This window comes from Macrotis lagotis, chromosome 4, assembly GCF_037893015.1.
Source record: "Macrotis lagotis isolate mMagLag1 chromosome 4, bilby.v1.9.chrom.fasta, whole genome shotgun sequence".
NCBI lineage: Eukaryota > Metazoa > Chordata > Mammalia > Peramelemorphia > Peramelidae > Macrotis > Macrotis lagotis.
In genome coordinates, this window is record NC_133661.1 from 210848007 (window position 1) to 210866529 (window position 18523).

The 18523-nt window shown below is 34.9% G+C and overlaps 1 protein-coding gene across 2 annotated transcripts; it reads left to right on the top strand.

The window, feature by feature from the left end:
- The first annotated feature begins 14019 nt into the window (after positions 1-14019).
- On the top strand, positions 14020-18228 carry GPR33 (G protein-coupled receptor 33). Of its 2 annotated transcripts, none has more exons than XM_074232048.1 (2): positions 14020-14104; positions 17107-18228. In XM_074232048.1, exons 1-2 carry the CDS (start codon positions 14087-14089, stop codon positions 18154-18156), a joined length of 1068 nt encoding a protein of 355 aa, XP_074088149.1. In that variant the 5' UTR covers positions 14020-14086; the 3' UTR covers positions 18157-18228. The 2 variants fall into 2 exon arrangements, with proteins under 2 accessions (XP_074088149.1, XP_074088150.1); XM_074232049.1 differs by lacking the exon at positions 14020-14104 and adding an exon at positions 14616-14757.
- Positions 18229-18523: the final 295 nt, after the last annotated feature.

Below are 18523 nucleotides of genomic sequence, written 5' to 3' on the forward strand. Positions count from 1 at the left end.
TCCTACTCCTCTTGGAACTAAGATGTATATTTAGGTAAAATAATGCAAAACAATAGCCACTTCTGAAAGTTAATCAACATTTATGGTATAATACCTCTTAGCAAAGAATTGGAAGACATTTCACTATCAGGTTTCTAAATTGTTATTAACCACCAATTTCTCCTGAAATGATAAGGACATGCTGGAGTATCTTTGTAAAATAAGGTTAACATCCTCAGAGTCTTCTTCCTTTTCCCAATTGCCATAGTTCCCTTGGGGGAAAGGATTCTTATACTCAGAAATTTAGAAAAGAAATGAGAAAGGGAACTCCTTATGAGAGAGAGAAGTAGGAAGAAGGGGAGATCTGAGCTTAGTCTGTACTAGAGCTAGCATGACAAGTCATTTCCTCCTTAGATGTACCTAGTTGGAATTAATTCTAATGGTAGAAGAGTTATCTCATCAGCCAAGTCTGGCTTCTAGGTTCAGAAAAAGCAATGGCTGAAGTCTTTTATTCTAAATGGTATCTGATTAAGGTAGTACCAATGCTCCTAATAGAAATTATAGGAGGAAGAATTTTCCCCATTAAGTCCCAAAAGAAAGTAACAAAATCTGTTATATTTTATTATTCTTGTGGTGAGATATACTTCCATTCAGGCATTGAGGTTTCAGAGTTTATCCAAAGGCAAATGCATAAAACCTCTATTATTTCACTGTAAGCTAAAAAAGCTTACAATGAGTGCTCTTACAACCTCAAGTCCCTACAAGTTTTGAATATAGTCATTTAGGAAAGGAAAGGAGAAGCTCGTATGTGTCTGTGTCTGTATCTGTGTCTGTGTCTGTGTTTGTAAGGAAGAGAGGAGAGAGAGATTTGACTTGAATTTTGATTTAGTAAATGTCTTTTTTCTTACTCTGATCTCATATGTTGAATTTTGGTTGGAGGAGAAAGATCATTAGAAAAAGGACATTATGAATTTGAATCTGAGTAGATGCATGAGCCCAAGTTGTTTTCTTAGACTTATAAACAAACCTTCTTTTCCCTCCTGACTTCCAAATACTTCAGAAGCATATGCTCTCATCAAATTCTCCTTTGTAACTAAAAATTTTAAGCAAAACTCATCTGAAAAAACAAACATAGTAAATGCATCATAATAATCTTTTCTTTGTGACCAAGATGCTCATTTGCTAAACCTTGTGAACTATACACTTGTACCACTAACAATGCCTTAGATGGTTAGACAGTGAGTTCCCAAGTTCTTGTAAGAAGAAAAGAACAGAAAAGTAAAAAAATCTCCTAAAGTATATACATGCCTTCACTTCATTTGAGCAACTTTGATAAGGGCTATAGCTATATTCATATATGAAATATAGCCTGGAGTCCCTTCTCTGTTCCATCAAGGTTCATGCTACTATTGATATCTTAGATTTAGAGAACTAATCCAATGATATAACACTTTATACCAAATAAGGCAAATTAAAAGTAAAAGGCTAAGCAAAATAAAATGATAAATAACATGGAAAAATATCCCTTAAGCAAAAAAGAGGAGCTCAATTCCTTTAAGTTTCTATGATTTCTCGCTATGAAACTAAGTCTTTTGAAATCTATTCCAGCCAGGATATTTTATGGCTTTATCAGCTCAGTCAACTCTGTTCCTCACTGTCTCCAGAGCATTTACTTCCACTTGCTACTGCTGCTGCTTCTCCATAGAGATGCTGCTGCCATCTGCCGGCACCATTTTCATTGTTATCACTCTTGTGAAACTACCTTGGCTTAAATAGACTTTGAACCAATCAGTAGGTTTTCAGTTCTTTAGGCTCACAGAAATGACTGTCCAAAACAGATCAATTTCCTTCATCCCTATTTCCCTTTAAGAAAAATTCCCTCAGCCTTGCTTAATATTTAGGTTGGGATGAGTAAAATTCATCCATTCGTTCCTATCATTCTTCCAGAGCTGGGCCCAGGAGCATACAAATTACTCTGAAACTTCATTTAGAAATAACACTGGAAGAGTTTGGGGTAAGCTGGTGTTACTATAGGTAGCCTCAAGTCATTGTTCCCAGAGACTAGTATCATATTCCTTTTAAGTTTTAGTATGTTTTAACATAGAACTTTCAGATTTCCATAGATGATATAGCTATTTCCAGTAATAATGAGTTCAGTCATAGAAAGACAAACTTTAAGCCCTTGCCTATTTCTGAAGTCCCATAAATCAGGAAATATAGATGAGTGGAATCTGCTAAGGTTTTTCACATTTTCTATCTATCTATCCATTATAAAGACCTTATATTTGTAGAGTACTTTGTAATTAACAAAACTCTGCTATACATATCATCTCATTTCTATAGACCCAACAACCCTCTGAAGAAGGCAGGGTATTCATATCTCCATTTCTTGGATGAAGAAATATCTTTATTAATTAACTTTTCCAAAGTCACACAGTTAGTAAGTAGTTAAGTGAAAGAGCCAGGATCAGCCTTTAGGACATAGTTTCACCTAAATGAATGTCCACAAACAACATAGCTGTATTTGTGTGTGTGTGTGTGTGTGTGTGTGTATTTATCAGCTCATCGTTTCAAGCCAGTGTTCTCTCCACTTGAACATTTTACTTCTGCCCCAAAACTCTTTTTACCTCAGACTATTACTGAATCAAAGTCTGGAAAATATTCTCAATTTTCACATGTTCTTTCTTTGAAACCACCTGACCAAAAAGTGAAATCAGAACACTGAACAGCTCTTGCCACAACACAAGAATAGAAGTCTTATTTCATTAGTTGTCTGTATATTTTCTAGGTAAGTGATTTCCTTTTATATTGTCTGTAGATGAAAGGATGAAATTATATCTAAGGAGAGTTGTCTAATACCTAACAATTCAGCCATTCATTGTTAATATTGACAGCTTTGAATAGATTTTTCTAAGAAATTACCTATGCATCTGATAAATTTTTGGTTGACCTAAATGTATAATGATTAGAAAACTTCCTGGTTAAAATTCCTTTAAAAACATTTTATTAGGTTGTGTTATGTGGGTATATAAAGGTATCTGTCATTTATTAGTTGTAGTTTAGGACTTATCTTCTAAATCATAGACTAGCTATGATCAGTGTTGCCAGAAAGTATTTCTACTCTGAGAATTCTCCACAATTTCTGATGGAATCACAGATCTTTTTGGTATTTGTATATTTATCCACAAACTGCATTTCAGTTCTGAATCTTCTAATATGCAGTAAAATGGTGGGCTGTCTATAACTTCTGCTTTAACTTCGTCATCTATAAAATGAGGAGACTGGAATAGATGATTTGAAAGGGCCCTTCCTACTCTTTGGTACTCTGATTTTGTTCAAGGAATGTACAAAGCAGAATAGGAAACCCATTTTAAAAAATACAGCAGCAATCCAGCAACTTAACTCAAAGGACACAGTTCTTAGCAAGACAATTGGGGCTACTAGGAAGAACTAGAAAGAAAAGGTTTCTTTCATCCACTGAACTTACGTCAAAACTTCGAGGATTTGTAATTTCACTGACAAGGGGGCTCTACTGACTCCACCAAAGGAGTTTTCCTGCATCTTGGCATAAAGTTTAAAGGGGTGTATGACCAAAAAATTCATCACTTGAGGATTTGCCCTCTGAATATTTACATAATTTCCTGATAACAGACATGTGGTTCATTGACAGAGTCTTTCCAGTTTAGTAGAATTTGCCAGACCTTACAATTATAAAATATAATCTTCAAGAACCCAGGCTTACTTTTACACCACATTGAGGCAAGTCAGTATAACATTAGTGAAATAAAGACAAGGAACTATAGTTTAAAAAAAAAACCACACATACATACACACACACACACACACACACACACACAGTTGACATTATTTCTCAAGTATATATTTCTCAAGTAAAATTTATATATAAAATATATATGTGTATGTATATACATAAAGATGTAGGTACTTATATATTCATATATATAAGTATATTTGTATATTTGTGTATATATATATACAAAATTTGTGAAGGACTGGAAATTGCAGGTCACATACAGAAAAACCCTATTTTGGTTGCTAAAGACATACAGCTTCATTGCTGGAGTCATGCAATTCCTTTAATCTAGCACAAGACTTTGTACATGGTAGAGGGATGAAGGGAAGGTTTGGGGGGGTAGAGGAGAGCCCTTTGATTTTAAGCTATACCAAGTAGAAACTCTCACCATGAATGTTGATCAATAATTTCTCCATAACTTAAGAAGTTGGGAGCAGGGAAGGACAGGCTAAGAAGTTGAATGAATTGTCCATAGACACACAGTTAGTAAACTGGTCATAGGGTTTAACTCATGTGTGTCTGGCTCCAACTTACTAGCCTCTATGTCATGTTGGTTTTTGCTTTCATATAGCAGGCACTAAATAAACACTTACTAGTAGTTGACTTTTACATAACCAAAACATAATAAATATTTGTTGCTTTTATTGAATGTATGTTTTTCATTTTCAATGGAGAGGTGAAGAATAGAAAAACCACTGTACCTGTGATTTCATTGGTTTAGAGAGAATGCCTACTTAGAGAAAAAAAATCAGAATGATGGATTTAACACAGATTTAACCTGAGTCCTGCCCAGGAATTGAGTAGAGTGAATATAAGGACTGCCAGTTCAAGTTAGATGAATGCTCAGAAATGTACTATTTTTTTATTGTTGTTGTTCTAAAATTATGTTTCAAAGGTTCTGAAGTAAGAGGTTAGGGAACTAAAGGTAAAAGCTATTCAAGTCTTCCAAGACTAGTGAACAAAGCCATGATTCTAAAAACACCCTTTTTGAGATTATAAACCCAAGCACATTTACTGTTAGCTTTCATCTTTCCAGACTTGAAAAGTCCTATTTCTTTTTTAAAACTGACCTCATCTTTTAAATCTCAATGTGAAACTTAGTGTTCTGCTTTTCTTTCTGATGATTCTTCCTTTAATAATGCCAGATGAGGAAGCCCACTTCCAGATTCTATTTTTGCCACCATCAAGATCTGCCACCCACCTACCCAGAGCACCCACTATATAATTTGCCCTTTTGACAGTATAAGCCCTAGAACTGAGATTGGTGAGTTGACAATGTAGAAAGCATTTTTTATCAGCACTTAATATTTTTTTAAATTGCTCTTCACCTTAAAATAGGATAGCTCGCTTCATAGCATTTAAAAAAGACAACAACCAACCAAGGTTCCTTAAAAATGTCTAAGTGAGGGCAGCTAGGTGGCTAGGTGGCGCAGTGGATAAAGCACCAGCCCTGGAGTCAGGAGCACCTGGGTTCAAATTCGGTCTCAGACACTTAATAATTACCTAGCTGTGTGTTCTTGGGCAAGCCACTTAACCCCATTGCCTTGCAAAAACCTAAAAAAAAAGTCTAAGTGAAAGATCAATGTATACCATGGAAAAAATGGAAAAACTAACAAACTGCCTTCGGGGGGGGGGGGGGGAACAAGATTGGGGGGGAATTGTAAAATTCAAAATAAATAAATAAATTTTTAAAAATGTTTAAGTGAGTTGTCTCATCCAGAACCAGAAACTATTTGGCAACTTCACTTCCTATTCCCATTTCTGGGTCACAGTTCAAGGGCATGGAGGAGTTGTTTCAGTCAAGAGGGAGTAAAAGTCCTGGGGGTTTATATATATATATATACACATACACACACACACACACACACACACACACACACACATATATATATATATATACCTGGGAGTCTATGTACCACTCTTTTTGTCAGTTCAAGGTGAAGGGAGAGAATTTTTAGTAAACGGAGTGGAGATCTGAGGCAAGTACCATTTCTAGTGGATCAGGGACTCTGAGGAGCAGTATCATTTAGAATTCCAAGGGGTCAGAGACAATTCCTAGATAAGGACCCAAGTGCAGACCAAAAGATCAGTGACCACACCTCTCCCCAGATCATACCATCTTGGAAGCACCAAAAACTTTCAAACCCCCAGAACTAGCCCTGAAAATAGTAGCATGAAACATTCTGAAGTTTAAAACAGTGTGCCTCTCTACCATTCATATGGAAGAGAGCCCAACATTAATTAAAATGCAAAACCAAGAAACAGGGCGGAAAAAGAACAAACAACAACAAAAGAACTTGACCATAAAAAGCTACTATAATATCAGGGAAGATCAAAACACATACTCAGAAGAAGACAATGAAGTAAAACAACTATAAGAAAACTCTGAATTGTATACAAACTCAACAAGAATTCCTGAAGAACTAAAAATTATTTTCAAAATCAACTAAGAGTAGTAAAGGAAAAATTAGGCAAAGAAATGAAAGCAAAGAAGAAAATTATGAAAAAATAATTAAAAGCTTGATAAAAGAGGAACATACACACACACACACACACACACATCTGAAGAAAACTGCATATTTAAAAGTAGAACTGTTCAAATGGAAAAAGAGATACAAAAATTCACTGAAGAAAATAATTCCTAAAAAATTATAACTGATAAAATGGAAGCTAATGACTCCATGAAATGTCAGGAAGCAATAAAACAAAGTCAAAAGAATGAAAAAATAGAAGAAAATATAAACTATCTCATAGGAAAAACAACCTGGAAAATTGTTCAAGAAGAGATTGTTTGAGAGTTATTGGATTAAGGAGCGTTTAGGTGGCATAGTGGATAGAGCACCAGCCCTGGAGTCAGGAGTACCTGAGTTCAAATCTGGCCTCAGACACTTAATAACTACCTAGCTGTGTGGCCTTGGGCAAGCCACTTAACCCCATTGCCTAGCAATAAAATAAAACAAACAAACAAACAAAAAAGAATTATTGGATTACCTGAAATCCATGATCAAGAGCTAGATATCATATTTAAAGAAATTGTCAAGGAAAACTACCCAGATATCCTTAAAGCAAGAGATAAAATAGAAATTGAAAGAATTCACCAATCACCACCTGATAAAGTTTACTCTGCACTGGCTACACTCTTCTTCCTTATCTTGATTTCTTGGTCAGCTCTACATTGTCTCCTCTCTCGATGTCCCTTGCCTCTTTATTTTGTCTTGCCAAGTCTAAACCTCTAGGCTTATTCCCTCCAATGTACAAGTGTGCAATTCAGTGAGTGACACTAACCTCCTTTATGAACCTGCATTTTTTTCTGACTGTTCCCCCATACCTGGAATTCTTTGTTTCTTGATTCATCCTCAATACTAATGCCTTCCTGCTGTTGATTATCTTCAATTTTTCCAGTACTATCTTTGTACATAGTTTTCATGGTGTCTTCCTGATTATACTGTGAGTTCTTCGAGTATTTCTGATTTTTTTTTTTTGCCTTGCTTTGTATTCTCAGCATTTGGCAGACAATAAATGCTTGTCATTTGACTGACTTGAAATTCCCCCAAATACCCCTACCATTTTTACATTCAGGGCTGGATCCATTCCTCCCAGTTCTTCTTTCACTGAAAGTACTACTTCTTTAATACCTCTTTCTTGGGGAAAAAAGGTAGGAAAAATAAGCAGATAACTCACTTTCTTGAAATTATTCTTATTTATTCATTAAATATTTTCTAATACACATAAAAAATGTAAACACACTTTCATACACTGAATTCAAATTCTCTCCACCACTCCTTTTTATATTAGCTATGTTAGAAAGAAAACCTAAGCAAAATAAAACAATAAGAATAAAGTAGAAAAAATTATGCTTCACTCTGCTATGAAAGTTCATCAGTTCTCTCCCTGGAAGTGGATAGAATCTTTGATCTTATGGCCTTTGTAATTGACTTGGATCATTGTCTTGATCAAAGTAGCTAAGTCTTTCATAGCTGATCACTGTTATAATATTGCTATTGCTCTATACAATATTCTGGACTTTTTTAAGGGAGCTCAATGATGACTTGCTTAATTTTGTTTTCTAAGATAATGTTATTTAAATATTCTATTGCTCTGTTAATCTGGGCAATTTTATTTTTGTAAAAATTCATCCATTCATTTGTCAGTTTTACCAACATACAACTGGGCAAAATCTATATTAGCAAATTGCTTTAATTTCAGTTTTATTGGTGATTCCTTCACCTTTTTCATTTTTGAGACTAGCAATTTGGTTTCCCTCTTTAGTTTTTAAAAATCAAATTAAACAGTGATTTATCTAGTTCTTTTTTCATAGTCACTTCAAATTTGGCCTAAGATACTGACTAGTTACATCATTTAACCTCTGTTGCCTCAGTTTTCTCATCTGAAAACTTATTATTTAAACAATTATATTTATTTATTGTTTCTTTATTTTATTTTTTTAATTTTAGAAAGGTTTTATTTATTTTGAGTTTTACAATTTTTCCCCCATTCTTGCTTCCCTCCCCCACACCCTACAGAAGGCAGCCTGTTAGTCTTTACATTGTTTCCATGGTATATACAAAGATCTCAGTTGAATGTAGTAAGAGAGAAATCATATTCTTTTTTTTTTTTTAGGTTTTTGCAAGGCAAACGGGGTTAAATGGCTTGCCCAAGGCCACACAGCTAGGTAATTATTAAGTGTCTGAGACCACATTTGAACCCAGGTACTCCTGACTCCAGGGCCGGTGCTTTATCTACTCCGCCACCTAGCCGCCCCCCAAGAAATCATATTCTTAAGAAAGAAACATATAATATGAGATATAGCAGAATTATATAGTAAGAACAACAATTTTTTTAAAATTAAAGGTAATAGTCCACAATTCTTTCTCAGGATACAGATAGCATTCTCCATCACAGACACCCCAACACTGTGCCTGCTTGCTTGCCCTGTTGGTATGAGCAAGTCCATTAAGGTTGATCATCACTCCCATATTGTTGTCATGGTGTATAATATTCTTCTGGTTCTGTTCACCTCACTCACCATCAGTTCATGCAAATCCTTGCAGGCTTCCCTGAATTCCCATTCCTCCTGATTTCTAATAGAACAATAGTATTCCATCACTGAATATATATACCACAGTTTGTTAAGCCATTCCCCAATTGATGGACTTTCCCTCAGTTTCCATTTCTTTGCCACCACAAAGAGAGCTACTATGAACATTTTTGTACAGGTGATGTTTTTACCCTTTTTCATAATCTCTTTAGGGTATAAACCCAGCAGTGGTATTGCTGTATCAAAGGGCATGCACATTTTTATTGCCCTTTGGGCATAATTCCAACTTGCTCTCCAGAAAGGTTGGATCAGTTCACAGCTCCACCAACAAAGTATTAGTGTCCCAGATTTTCCACATCCCTTCCAACATTGATCATTGTCCTTTATATTCATATTGGCCAATCTGAAAGGTATGAGGTGGTACCTCAGAGATGTTTTAATTTGCATTTCGCTAATAATTAGTGATTTAGAGAAATTTTTCATATGATTATAGATTGCTTTGATTTCCTCATTTATAAATTGCCTTTGCATATCCTTTGAATATTTATATATTGGGGAATGGTTTGTCTTTTAAAAAAATATTTGACTCAGTTCTCTGTATATTTTAGAGATGAGCCTTTTGTCAGAAACACTAGTCGTAAAAATTGTTTCCCAATTTACTACATTTCTTTTGATCTATGTTACAGTGGTTTTTGTCTGTGCAAAACTTTTAATTTAATGTAATCAAAATTATCTAGTTTGTTTTTAATGATGTTCTCCATCTCTTCCTTGGTCATAAATTGCTTCCCTTTCCATAGGTCTAACAGGTAAACTATTCCTTGATCTCCTAGTTTGCTTATAATATTATTTTTTATGTCTAGATCCCGTATCCATTTTGATCTTATCTTGGTATTGGGTATGAGGGGTTGGTCTAATCCAAGGTTCTGCCATACTAACTTTCAGTTTTCCCAACAGTTTTTATTGAAGAGAGAGTTTTTATCTCAATAGCTGGACTCTTTGGGTTTATCAAACATCAGATTACTATAATCATTTCCTGATACTGCACCTGGTCTATTTCATTGATCCACCACTCTATTTCTTAGCCAATATCAGACAGTTTTGATGACTGATGCTTTATAATACAATTTTAGATCTGGTAGGGCTAAACCACTTTTTTACATTTTTTTTCATTAAATCCCTGAAGATTCTCGACTTTTTATTCCTCCATATGAATTTACTTACAATTTTTTCTAACTCATTGAAGTAAATTTTTGGAATTTTGATTGGTAGGGTACTAAACAAGTAGTTTAATTTTGGTAGAATTGTCATTTTTATTATATTTGTTCAGCCTATCCATGAACAGTTGATATTTGCCTAGTTATGTGTCTGGTATTATTTGTGTGAGAAGTGTTGGTAATTGTTTTTCAAAAAGTTTCTGAGTCTGCCTTGACAAGTAGACTCCCAGGCATTTTATATTGTCTGAGGTTACTTTGAATGGGATTTCTCTTTCTAGCTCTTTCTGCTGCATCTTGCTAGTCATATATAAAAATGTTGAGGATTTATGAAAGTTTATTTTATATCCTGTGACTTTGCTGAAGTTGCAATTATTTCTAGCAGTTTTTTGTTGTTTTAGATTTTTGCAAGAAAATGGGGTTAAGTGGCTTGCCCAAGGACACACAGCTAGGTAATTATTATGTGTCTGAGGTCAGATTTGAACTCATGTACTCCTGACTCCAGGGCCAGTGCTCTATCCACTGTGCCACCTAGCTGCCCCCTACTAGTTTTTCAGATGATTTTTTGGGATTCTGTAGGTATACCATCATGTCATCTGCAAAGAGTGAGAGCTTTGTCTCTTCCTTCCCTATTCTAATTCCTTCAATTTCTTTTTCTTTTCTTATTGCTGAAGCTAACAGTTCTATTTTTTTTTTAAGTTTTTGCAAGGCAATGGGGTTAAGTGGCTTGCCCAAGGCCACACAGCTAGGTAATTATTAAGTGTCTGAGGCTGGATTTGAACCCAGGTACTCCTGACTCTAGGGCCGGTGCTCTATCCACTGCGCCACCTAGCTGCCCCTGAAGCTAACATTTCTAATACGATATTGAATAGTAGTGGTGGTGATAGTGGGCATCCTTGTTTCACCCTTGATCTTATTGGTAATGCCTCAAGCCTATCTCCATTGCATATAATGCTTGTTGATGATTTCAAATAGATACTGTTTATCATTCTAAGGAACAATCCATTTATTCCTATGCTCACTAGTGTTTTTAGTAGGAATGGGTGCTATATTTTGTCAAAAAGTTTTTTCAGCATCTACTGATATAATCATATGATTTCCGATAAGTTTGTTATTGATATAATTAATTATATCAGGGGCAGCTAGGTGGCGCAGTGGATAGAGCACCGGCCCTGGAGTCAGGAGTACCTGGGTTCAAATCCAGCCTCAGACACTTAATAATTACCTACCTGTGTGGCCTTGGGCAAGCCACTTAACCCCATTTGCCTTGCAAAAAAACCTAAAAACAAAAAACAAAAAACATAATTATACTGACAATTTTCCTAATATTGAACCAACCCTGCATTCCTGGGATAAATCCTACTTGGTCATAATGTATTATTGTAGTGATAACTTGTTGTAGTGGTTTTGCTAAGATTTTATTTAAGATTTTTGCATCTATATTCATGAGGGAGATAGGTCTATAATTTTCTTTCTCTGTTTTAACTCTTCCTGGTTTAGGTATCAGCACCATATTGGTGTCATACAAAGAGTTGGGCAGAGTTCCGTCTTTTTCCAAAGAGTTTATACAGAATTGGAACCAATTGCTCCTTAAATGTTTGATAGAATTCACTTGTGAATCTGAATCCATCTGGCTCTGGAGATGTTTTCTTAGGGAGTTCAATAACAGCTTGTTGAATTTCTTTTTCTGAGATAGGGTTGTTTAGATTTTTAATTTCCTCTTCACTTAATCTGGGCAACTTATATTTTTGTAAATATTTGTCCATTTCACTTAGATTGGCAAATTTATTGGCATAGAGTTGGGCAAAATAATTCTGAATAATTACTTTAATTTCTTCCTCATTGGTGGTGAGTTCACCTTTTTCATTTATGATACTAGCAATTTTGTTTTCTCCTTTCTTTTTTTAATCAAATTGATCAGAGATTTATCAATTTTATTGGTTTTTTCATAAAACCAGCTCTTGATTTGATTTATTAGTTCAATAGTTTTCTTGCTTTTAATTTTATTAATTTCTCCTTTAATTTTTAGAATTTCTAATTTGGTATTTAACCGGGGGGGTTAATTTGTTCTTTCTCTAATTTTTTTAGTTATATATTTAATTCATTGATTTCTTCTTTCTCTAGCTTATTTATATAAAGATATAATTGAAGGATTTGAATTGAATTGAATTGAATTCATTTAAAACTGAATTCATTTAAAGATATAATATATCCCCTGACAATCGCCTTGAGTGTATCCCATAGCTTTTGGGGTGTTATTTCATTATTGTCATTATCTAGGATAAAATAATTAATTCTTTCTGTAATTTGTTGTTTGATCCACTCATTCTTTAAAATGAGGTTATTCTTTATTTATTTTCTGAGGATAATAATAATGCCCATCTCCTAGGATTGTTATGAGGACCAAATGAGATAATAATTATAAAGCACTTAGCACAGTATTTGGAACAAATTAAGTACCATGTAAAAGTTAGGTATTATTATTATTATTATTATTATTATTATTATTAATTTCACAGTTGATAAAATAGTGCATTGAAATAGACTGCAAATAAATACTTTGTCATTGCATGAATATATATGTAAATATATATATACAAAGTCTTCACTCATAGCATAAACTATCTTAACCCAATTCTAACATGAATACTCTTTTGGAATACAATAATATATTTTCTAAATACATGGAATATAAGTGCATATTTGTTGAGTATATAATTAAATACAGGGTGATCTAAAATTGTCTTATTGTGATTTCAAGCTATTAGACCCTGGAACTGCATTAAGATTTTTGGGACATCCTATACTTTATTACTGTCATATTAATATCAAAATCACTATATTTACTCTGGACAAAATAATGGATTTGGAGTAAAGATACCTGAATTCAAATTCAAACACTTCTACTTACTAGCAGTGTGATTATGGACAGGTTACATATTTGTTTTTGCTCTATGCAACCTGAGAATGTTTCTGCTCAGTGAAAAAACATCATTCATATCTACTTTAATCAGGGTGATCAAAATATAAATATATGGTTTTTTGGCTCAAGGATAATATATATACATATATATATATATATATATATATATATATATATCTTACTATATTTTCAGTTTAGCCACGGATTGCCATTTATGATACTACAACAAACTTCCTTTTAATTAGCATGATCAACCATCAAATGGAATCAAGTTAATTAAATATTCTTGTTAAGAAAGAAATTTATATATGTCAAAGAATCAAAATGCAGTTATATAGAATAAAAATTTAATAATTTTATGCTCAGTAAAAGAACTTATCCTATTCTTATATCAGCTCACAAAAGCAATATTTTAGCAACATTTACTTGTTATTCATATTAATGTGATTGTAATATATGTAACATTATATTAGTTTAATAGAATGTAAATCAGTTCTTAAAGTAGACATTGCATGATTATCAAGAAGCAAAGTTATCTTGATTGATGCCAGTACATAATGAATCTTTAGTTCTCCTAAATAATGACCCAGAACTCATTAAAACTTCCCAAATATGGGGGCAGCTGGGTGACACAGTGGATAGAGCACCTGCCCTGGAGTCAGGAAGACCTGAGTTCAAATCCAGCCTCAGACACTTAATAATTACCTAGCTATGTGACCTTGGGCAAGCCACTTAACCTCATTGCCTTAAATAAAAATAAAAACAAAAACAGCCCAAATACTAAGAAAACTAGCTTCTCTTTCAGGTCCTTCAATTGTCATGTTTCTTTCCTTTCCTCTATAAGAGGTTCCTAGAATGTATTCCCTCAGTCAGACAGTAATTCAGAATTTTGTTTTTCTATTGCTCAAATTATTCTGGTCACAATGCAGTGAATTTTAGCCAATCATACTGCAATAACCTCTCAATATTGTGTTATTATTGTTATTATTATTATTTGTATTTTTGATATAATATTATCATTTATTTCTTTCCCAGGATCCCGGTTGTTAGTGTCTTCCCCTCTGAGCCTACCTTTTATCTAAGGTCATTGCTTTTCATCTTGACTTTGGCATTGGATTTCAATGACTCTGGAGGAGAGAGTAAGGCTAATGATTTTGTATAGCTCTTTCTTACTTTGATCCAATTTCATTTCACCTTCATGATGTGTGGGATCAGAACCATGTGTTACAGCATTAGTTCTCTTTAAACAGAATAATCAGAAGACCCAGATGTGAGGGGTGGGGGGTGGGGAAGGAGCTTATTTGCTCTTCAAGAAGAGGGCACAAACTCCAAGACAAGAATTACAATTCAAGGAAGAACGCAAACTGCAAGGCATGCAAGCCCCTTTTATCTTAGTCAATAATGCAGTCCCAACCCCCTGGCCTGACGTCTATTGACTAGATAGCCCGGCTCACAATCTTTCCTCAAGTATCTAACCAGTCAGCACAAAGCATTTTCAAGACCTAATTGCATATTTATTCAGATTCAATCTTACCCTATCAGAGAAATAATTCTGAATCCTCCCATATATGGGATCAATCTGCACAGTGTTGTATAATCTGACCTTGGGGAAGTGGAAACTTTGCAACTCTTTCTGACTTTGGGAAAAAGGAAGACTCATTTAAACCACGAGGGAGGCTTCACTCAGTTATAGTCCTACTCAGTGTTGTCACTGGTCCTCTTTGAGATCGAAGAGCAAACAACAAAGGGTTCTACTTGAGGTCTCTGCACAGAGAGAAAGCCTTCCAAAACAGTGAGTTAAACCATTTCTTCTTACATATGTGCTTCACTACTATTATGGTCTAAATTTAAGTTTACTCCTTCCACAGATGCTGTGTCTATTTGTGGAATGGAGTGAAGCACATTTTTAGGAGAACATTTTTTTCTACCATATTATCTAAGCAAATAGCTTTGTTATAAAAAGTAATTGAGACTATTGAATGACTGTCAAGGTGTTGCTGATTATTAAAGATTTAGAGATTGATGAGTGGCTAGGTGACACAGTGGATAGAGCACTGGCCTTGGAGTCAGGAGTACCTGTGTTCAAATCCGACCTCAGGCACTTAATAATTACCTAGCTGTGTGGCCTTGGGCAAGCCACTTAACCCCATTGCCTTGTAAAAATCTAAAGAAAAAAAATTTTAGAGATTGAAAACAGATTTAAGGCCAATGAATAGGCGAGGAATTTGCAGCTCTCTGGGATGTTGCTCAGGATTTTATTATGGCAAAATATTGTTACATTGGTCAAAATTAGTAAATTAATAAAATCAGTAAATTAGTAAAAAATGAGTTTAAAAAAGCAATAAGAAAGTGAAGAGAGAGAGAGAGAGAGAGAGAGAGAGAGAGAGAGAGAGAGAGAGAGAGAAATGTCAGGCAGCCATGGGGTTTGGTTTGGGGCGCAGTGGATAAAGCACCAGCCCCTGAAGTCAGGAGTACCTGTGTTCAAATGCAGTCTCAGACACTTAATAATTACCCAGCGCTGTGGCCTTGAGCAAGCCACTTAACCCCGTTTACCTTGCAAAAACCTAAAAAAAAGGGGGGGGGGGGCTTGGTTTAACCAGGTCACTTGGTGAGGTCTGGGTGCTCCACGTGGATTAAGGAAGAACAATAGAAAGTCCCATCCTTCTGGATGGGAGATTGGAAGAAGCATGAAAGTTGAAGGGGCAGCGTTTCCTGTTAAATACCCTTCTATGGTGCTTGGGGAGTGGTCTTACACTTTGGCCCAGCTATCTTCCAAAGGCAAATTACAGACAGGTTCTTTCTGTCCCAAGGTGCTGGACCCCCAAGTTGAATATATTATTTTCTGTCGCATCAGCATCTAGGTCAAGGTTAAGTGAAAGGGAAAATGGGGAAGATACAAACAACAGGGTCAAGGGGTGACAGGTTGCAATCAGCCATTAAGATCAGTTTACATCTCAGGGGCAAACAGTCTTCCACAATTAACAAGATTGTAACATCATTAAAGCTACATTCATAATTCTCTACATCATTACCCCCCCATCTAAGGTATTTGACACTTAAGACCTATTGTAGGAGAAGTACAGTCTTTGAGAGAACATAGTAGCTTTCCTTAGGGAACCAACCTGGCAATTAAAGCAGAAATTGGAGAATACTGCTAATATTATTATTTCTTCTCCTTTTTTCTCTTCCTCTTTTCTCTTCCTCTTCTTTCTCCTTCTTCTTCCCTTGCCAGCTATGATCCCTCTCTCAATTTGGGGTGCCATATCCTTACATGTGGGTACTCAGTCCATAGAAATATTATCTTAGTTACATATACTTTGTAAGATATTTTGCGGTTTGGGTCTAAGAATTTTTTAATTCTTTATTTTTTTTTCAAAAAGCCAGGACAATTTATTTTTTGTCCTATTCATTTTTCTTTTATAATTTCTTGAAATGTAGCTCTGAAAAAAAAACTTTTAAAAAAGCCCATGTATTTCAAATAGAACTACTTGACTAGCCATTAAACCCAAATCCCTCTTTCATTGAATGACCAATAATAGTTCTCAGTCCAAGTGTCAGGTGCCTATTCGTTTACGTTTTGATGTCTTAGTAGAAGAGTAAATAGCAATTGTATTCTATTCTGGACAGAAACTGATACTTCTGTGATGGTAAATTTGGTCATTTTTTGTCTCAATTTTTACCTACCCCTAAGTCATTGAATGGGTCTTTCCTCAAATAAACTGAGACCTGAGAAAAACTTATAATTTAAAAAGGTGACCCATCATATACTGGATCATCATCAGTCATCTTGATTCTGTCCTGCCACTGGACTTCAATGACTCTAGAGAAGAGAATGAAGCTCTTAGCAAAGGCATAGTAAGAACAATAGTTACAAAATATTCTCCCCATAAATCAAAGGCATACACACAGCATCCATGAGAAGTATGGGAATTTTAATGGTTATAAAATGCATAAAGTGATATATTTTTATCCTCAGTGCTTAACAAAGTATCTGGTACATAGTAAGTGTTTATTAACAATAAGCATTATAAATGCTTATTGACTAATTTGCCCATTCTCAGCAATATTGATTTATGAGAAGAGGAAAAAAAACTCTCAATTTGATTTTTCTTTTCCTCATTTTCTTCCTCTTTCACCCTAGGTATCCACAGTGCCACAGGAAGTTATGGATCTGAATAAAACTACTGATTACTTGATCAACTTGACTTCACAAAGAAGAAACTTTAGTTTCTCTGCTCCTTCCTTAGTAACTAACTTGGTGATTATCCTTTTCTTCTCCATCTCATTCACTGTTGGTATCATAGCCAATGGCCTTTATCTATGGGTGCTAAGATTCAAGATGAAAAAGACAGTCAATACTCTCTTATTTTTAAATCTCATTCTCTCATACCTCATTTCTTCATTGATTATGCCTTTCCAGTTCATCTCCTACCTTCAGGAATTTCACTGGAGCTTTGGAATTGTCATGTGCAAAGTTGTCCATAGCACCTTTTCCTTGGGAATGTTTGCTTCTGTTTTTATTCTATGTGCAATCAGTCTTGATCGCTATGTTCTTACATTTCATCCAGTATGGTCACAACAACACCGAAATACCCATTGGGCTTCCATTACTATCATGGGGATTTGGATTTTTGCTGTTTTCCTCAGCATTCCCTATCTGGTTCTACGGGAAACCCAAAAAGACACAAATGGAGTAGTGACCTGCAAGAACAACTATGCTTTATCCAGCAACTGGAAAAGTCCAAAGACCCAGGCTTTGCGTAAAAAGGTCAACCTGGCCTTATTCATTAGCCGACTTGCACTTGGTTTTCTTCTTCCTTTATTCACCATTATATTCTGTTATGGTAGAATAGCCCAGAAGATGAGACAGAGGGGTCTAGTTAAGTCTAGCAAACCTTTTAAAATTATGTTGACTTTTATTTGTTCTTTTTTTGTCTGTTGGATGCCCTACCATGTTTACCAGGGTTTACTTATCAATGAGACTCACACATTAGTCATAAAACAAATTCTAATAATTACAGCCATTACTATCACATTTAATATTTTCTTTTCTCCCACATTTAATCTATTTATTGGGGAGGATTTCAAGAAGGTTTTCAAAGAATCTATTGTTGCTTTGTTTGAGTCAGTTCTACATGAAGAGTCTTCCTTTGAGCTGTCCCAAAACCTAAGTACAATAAGGTCAGTTTAAATTGTGGATTCCCAAGCAAAAAGATCAGAAATGGCCTTTTTTCCTGTTTACTCATCCCAAAAATAAAAATATCTTCTGGAGAGAGTGTTCTCTCTCCTTTTGGGGGGGGGGGTCATTGGGAGGAGGATGGGGAATGGGGGCAAGATTGGAAATGGGGAAAATTGGGGGGGGGGTTGAGTTCCCTGCAATTTAAGGTCAGTATTTCTGAGTGCTAATGTTAATGTTAATGTTAATGTTAATGTTAATGTTAATGTTAATGTTAATGTTAATGTTAATGTTAATGTTAAATTAATCAGGTATCATGGAAGACAAACAACAAATGTAAATAAACTAAATACCCAACTATGATTCCTATTTGACCTACCAT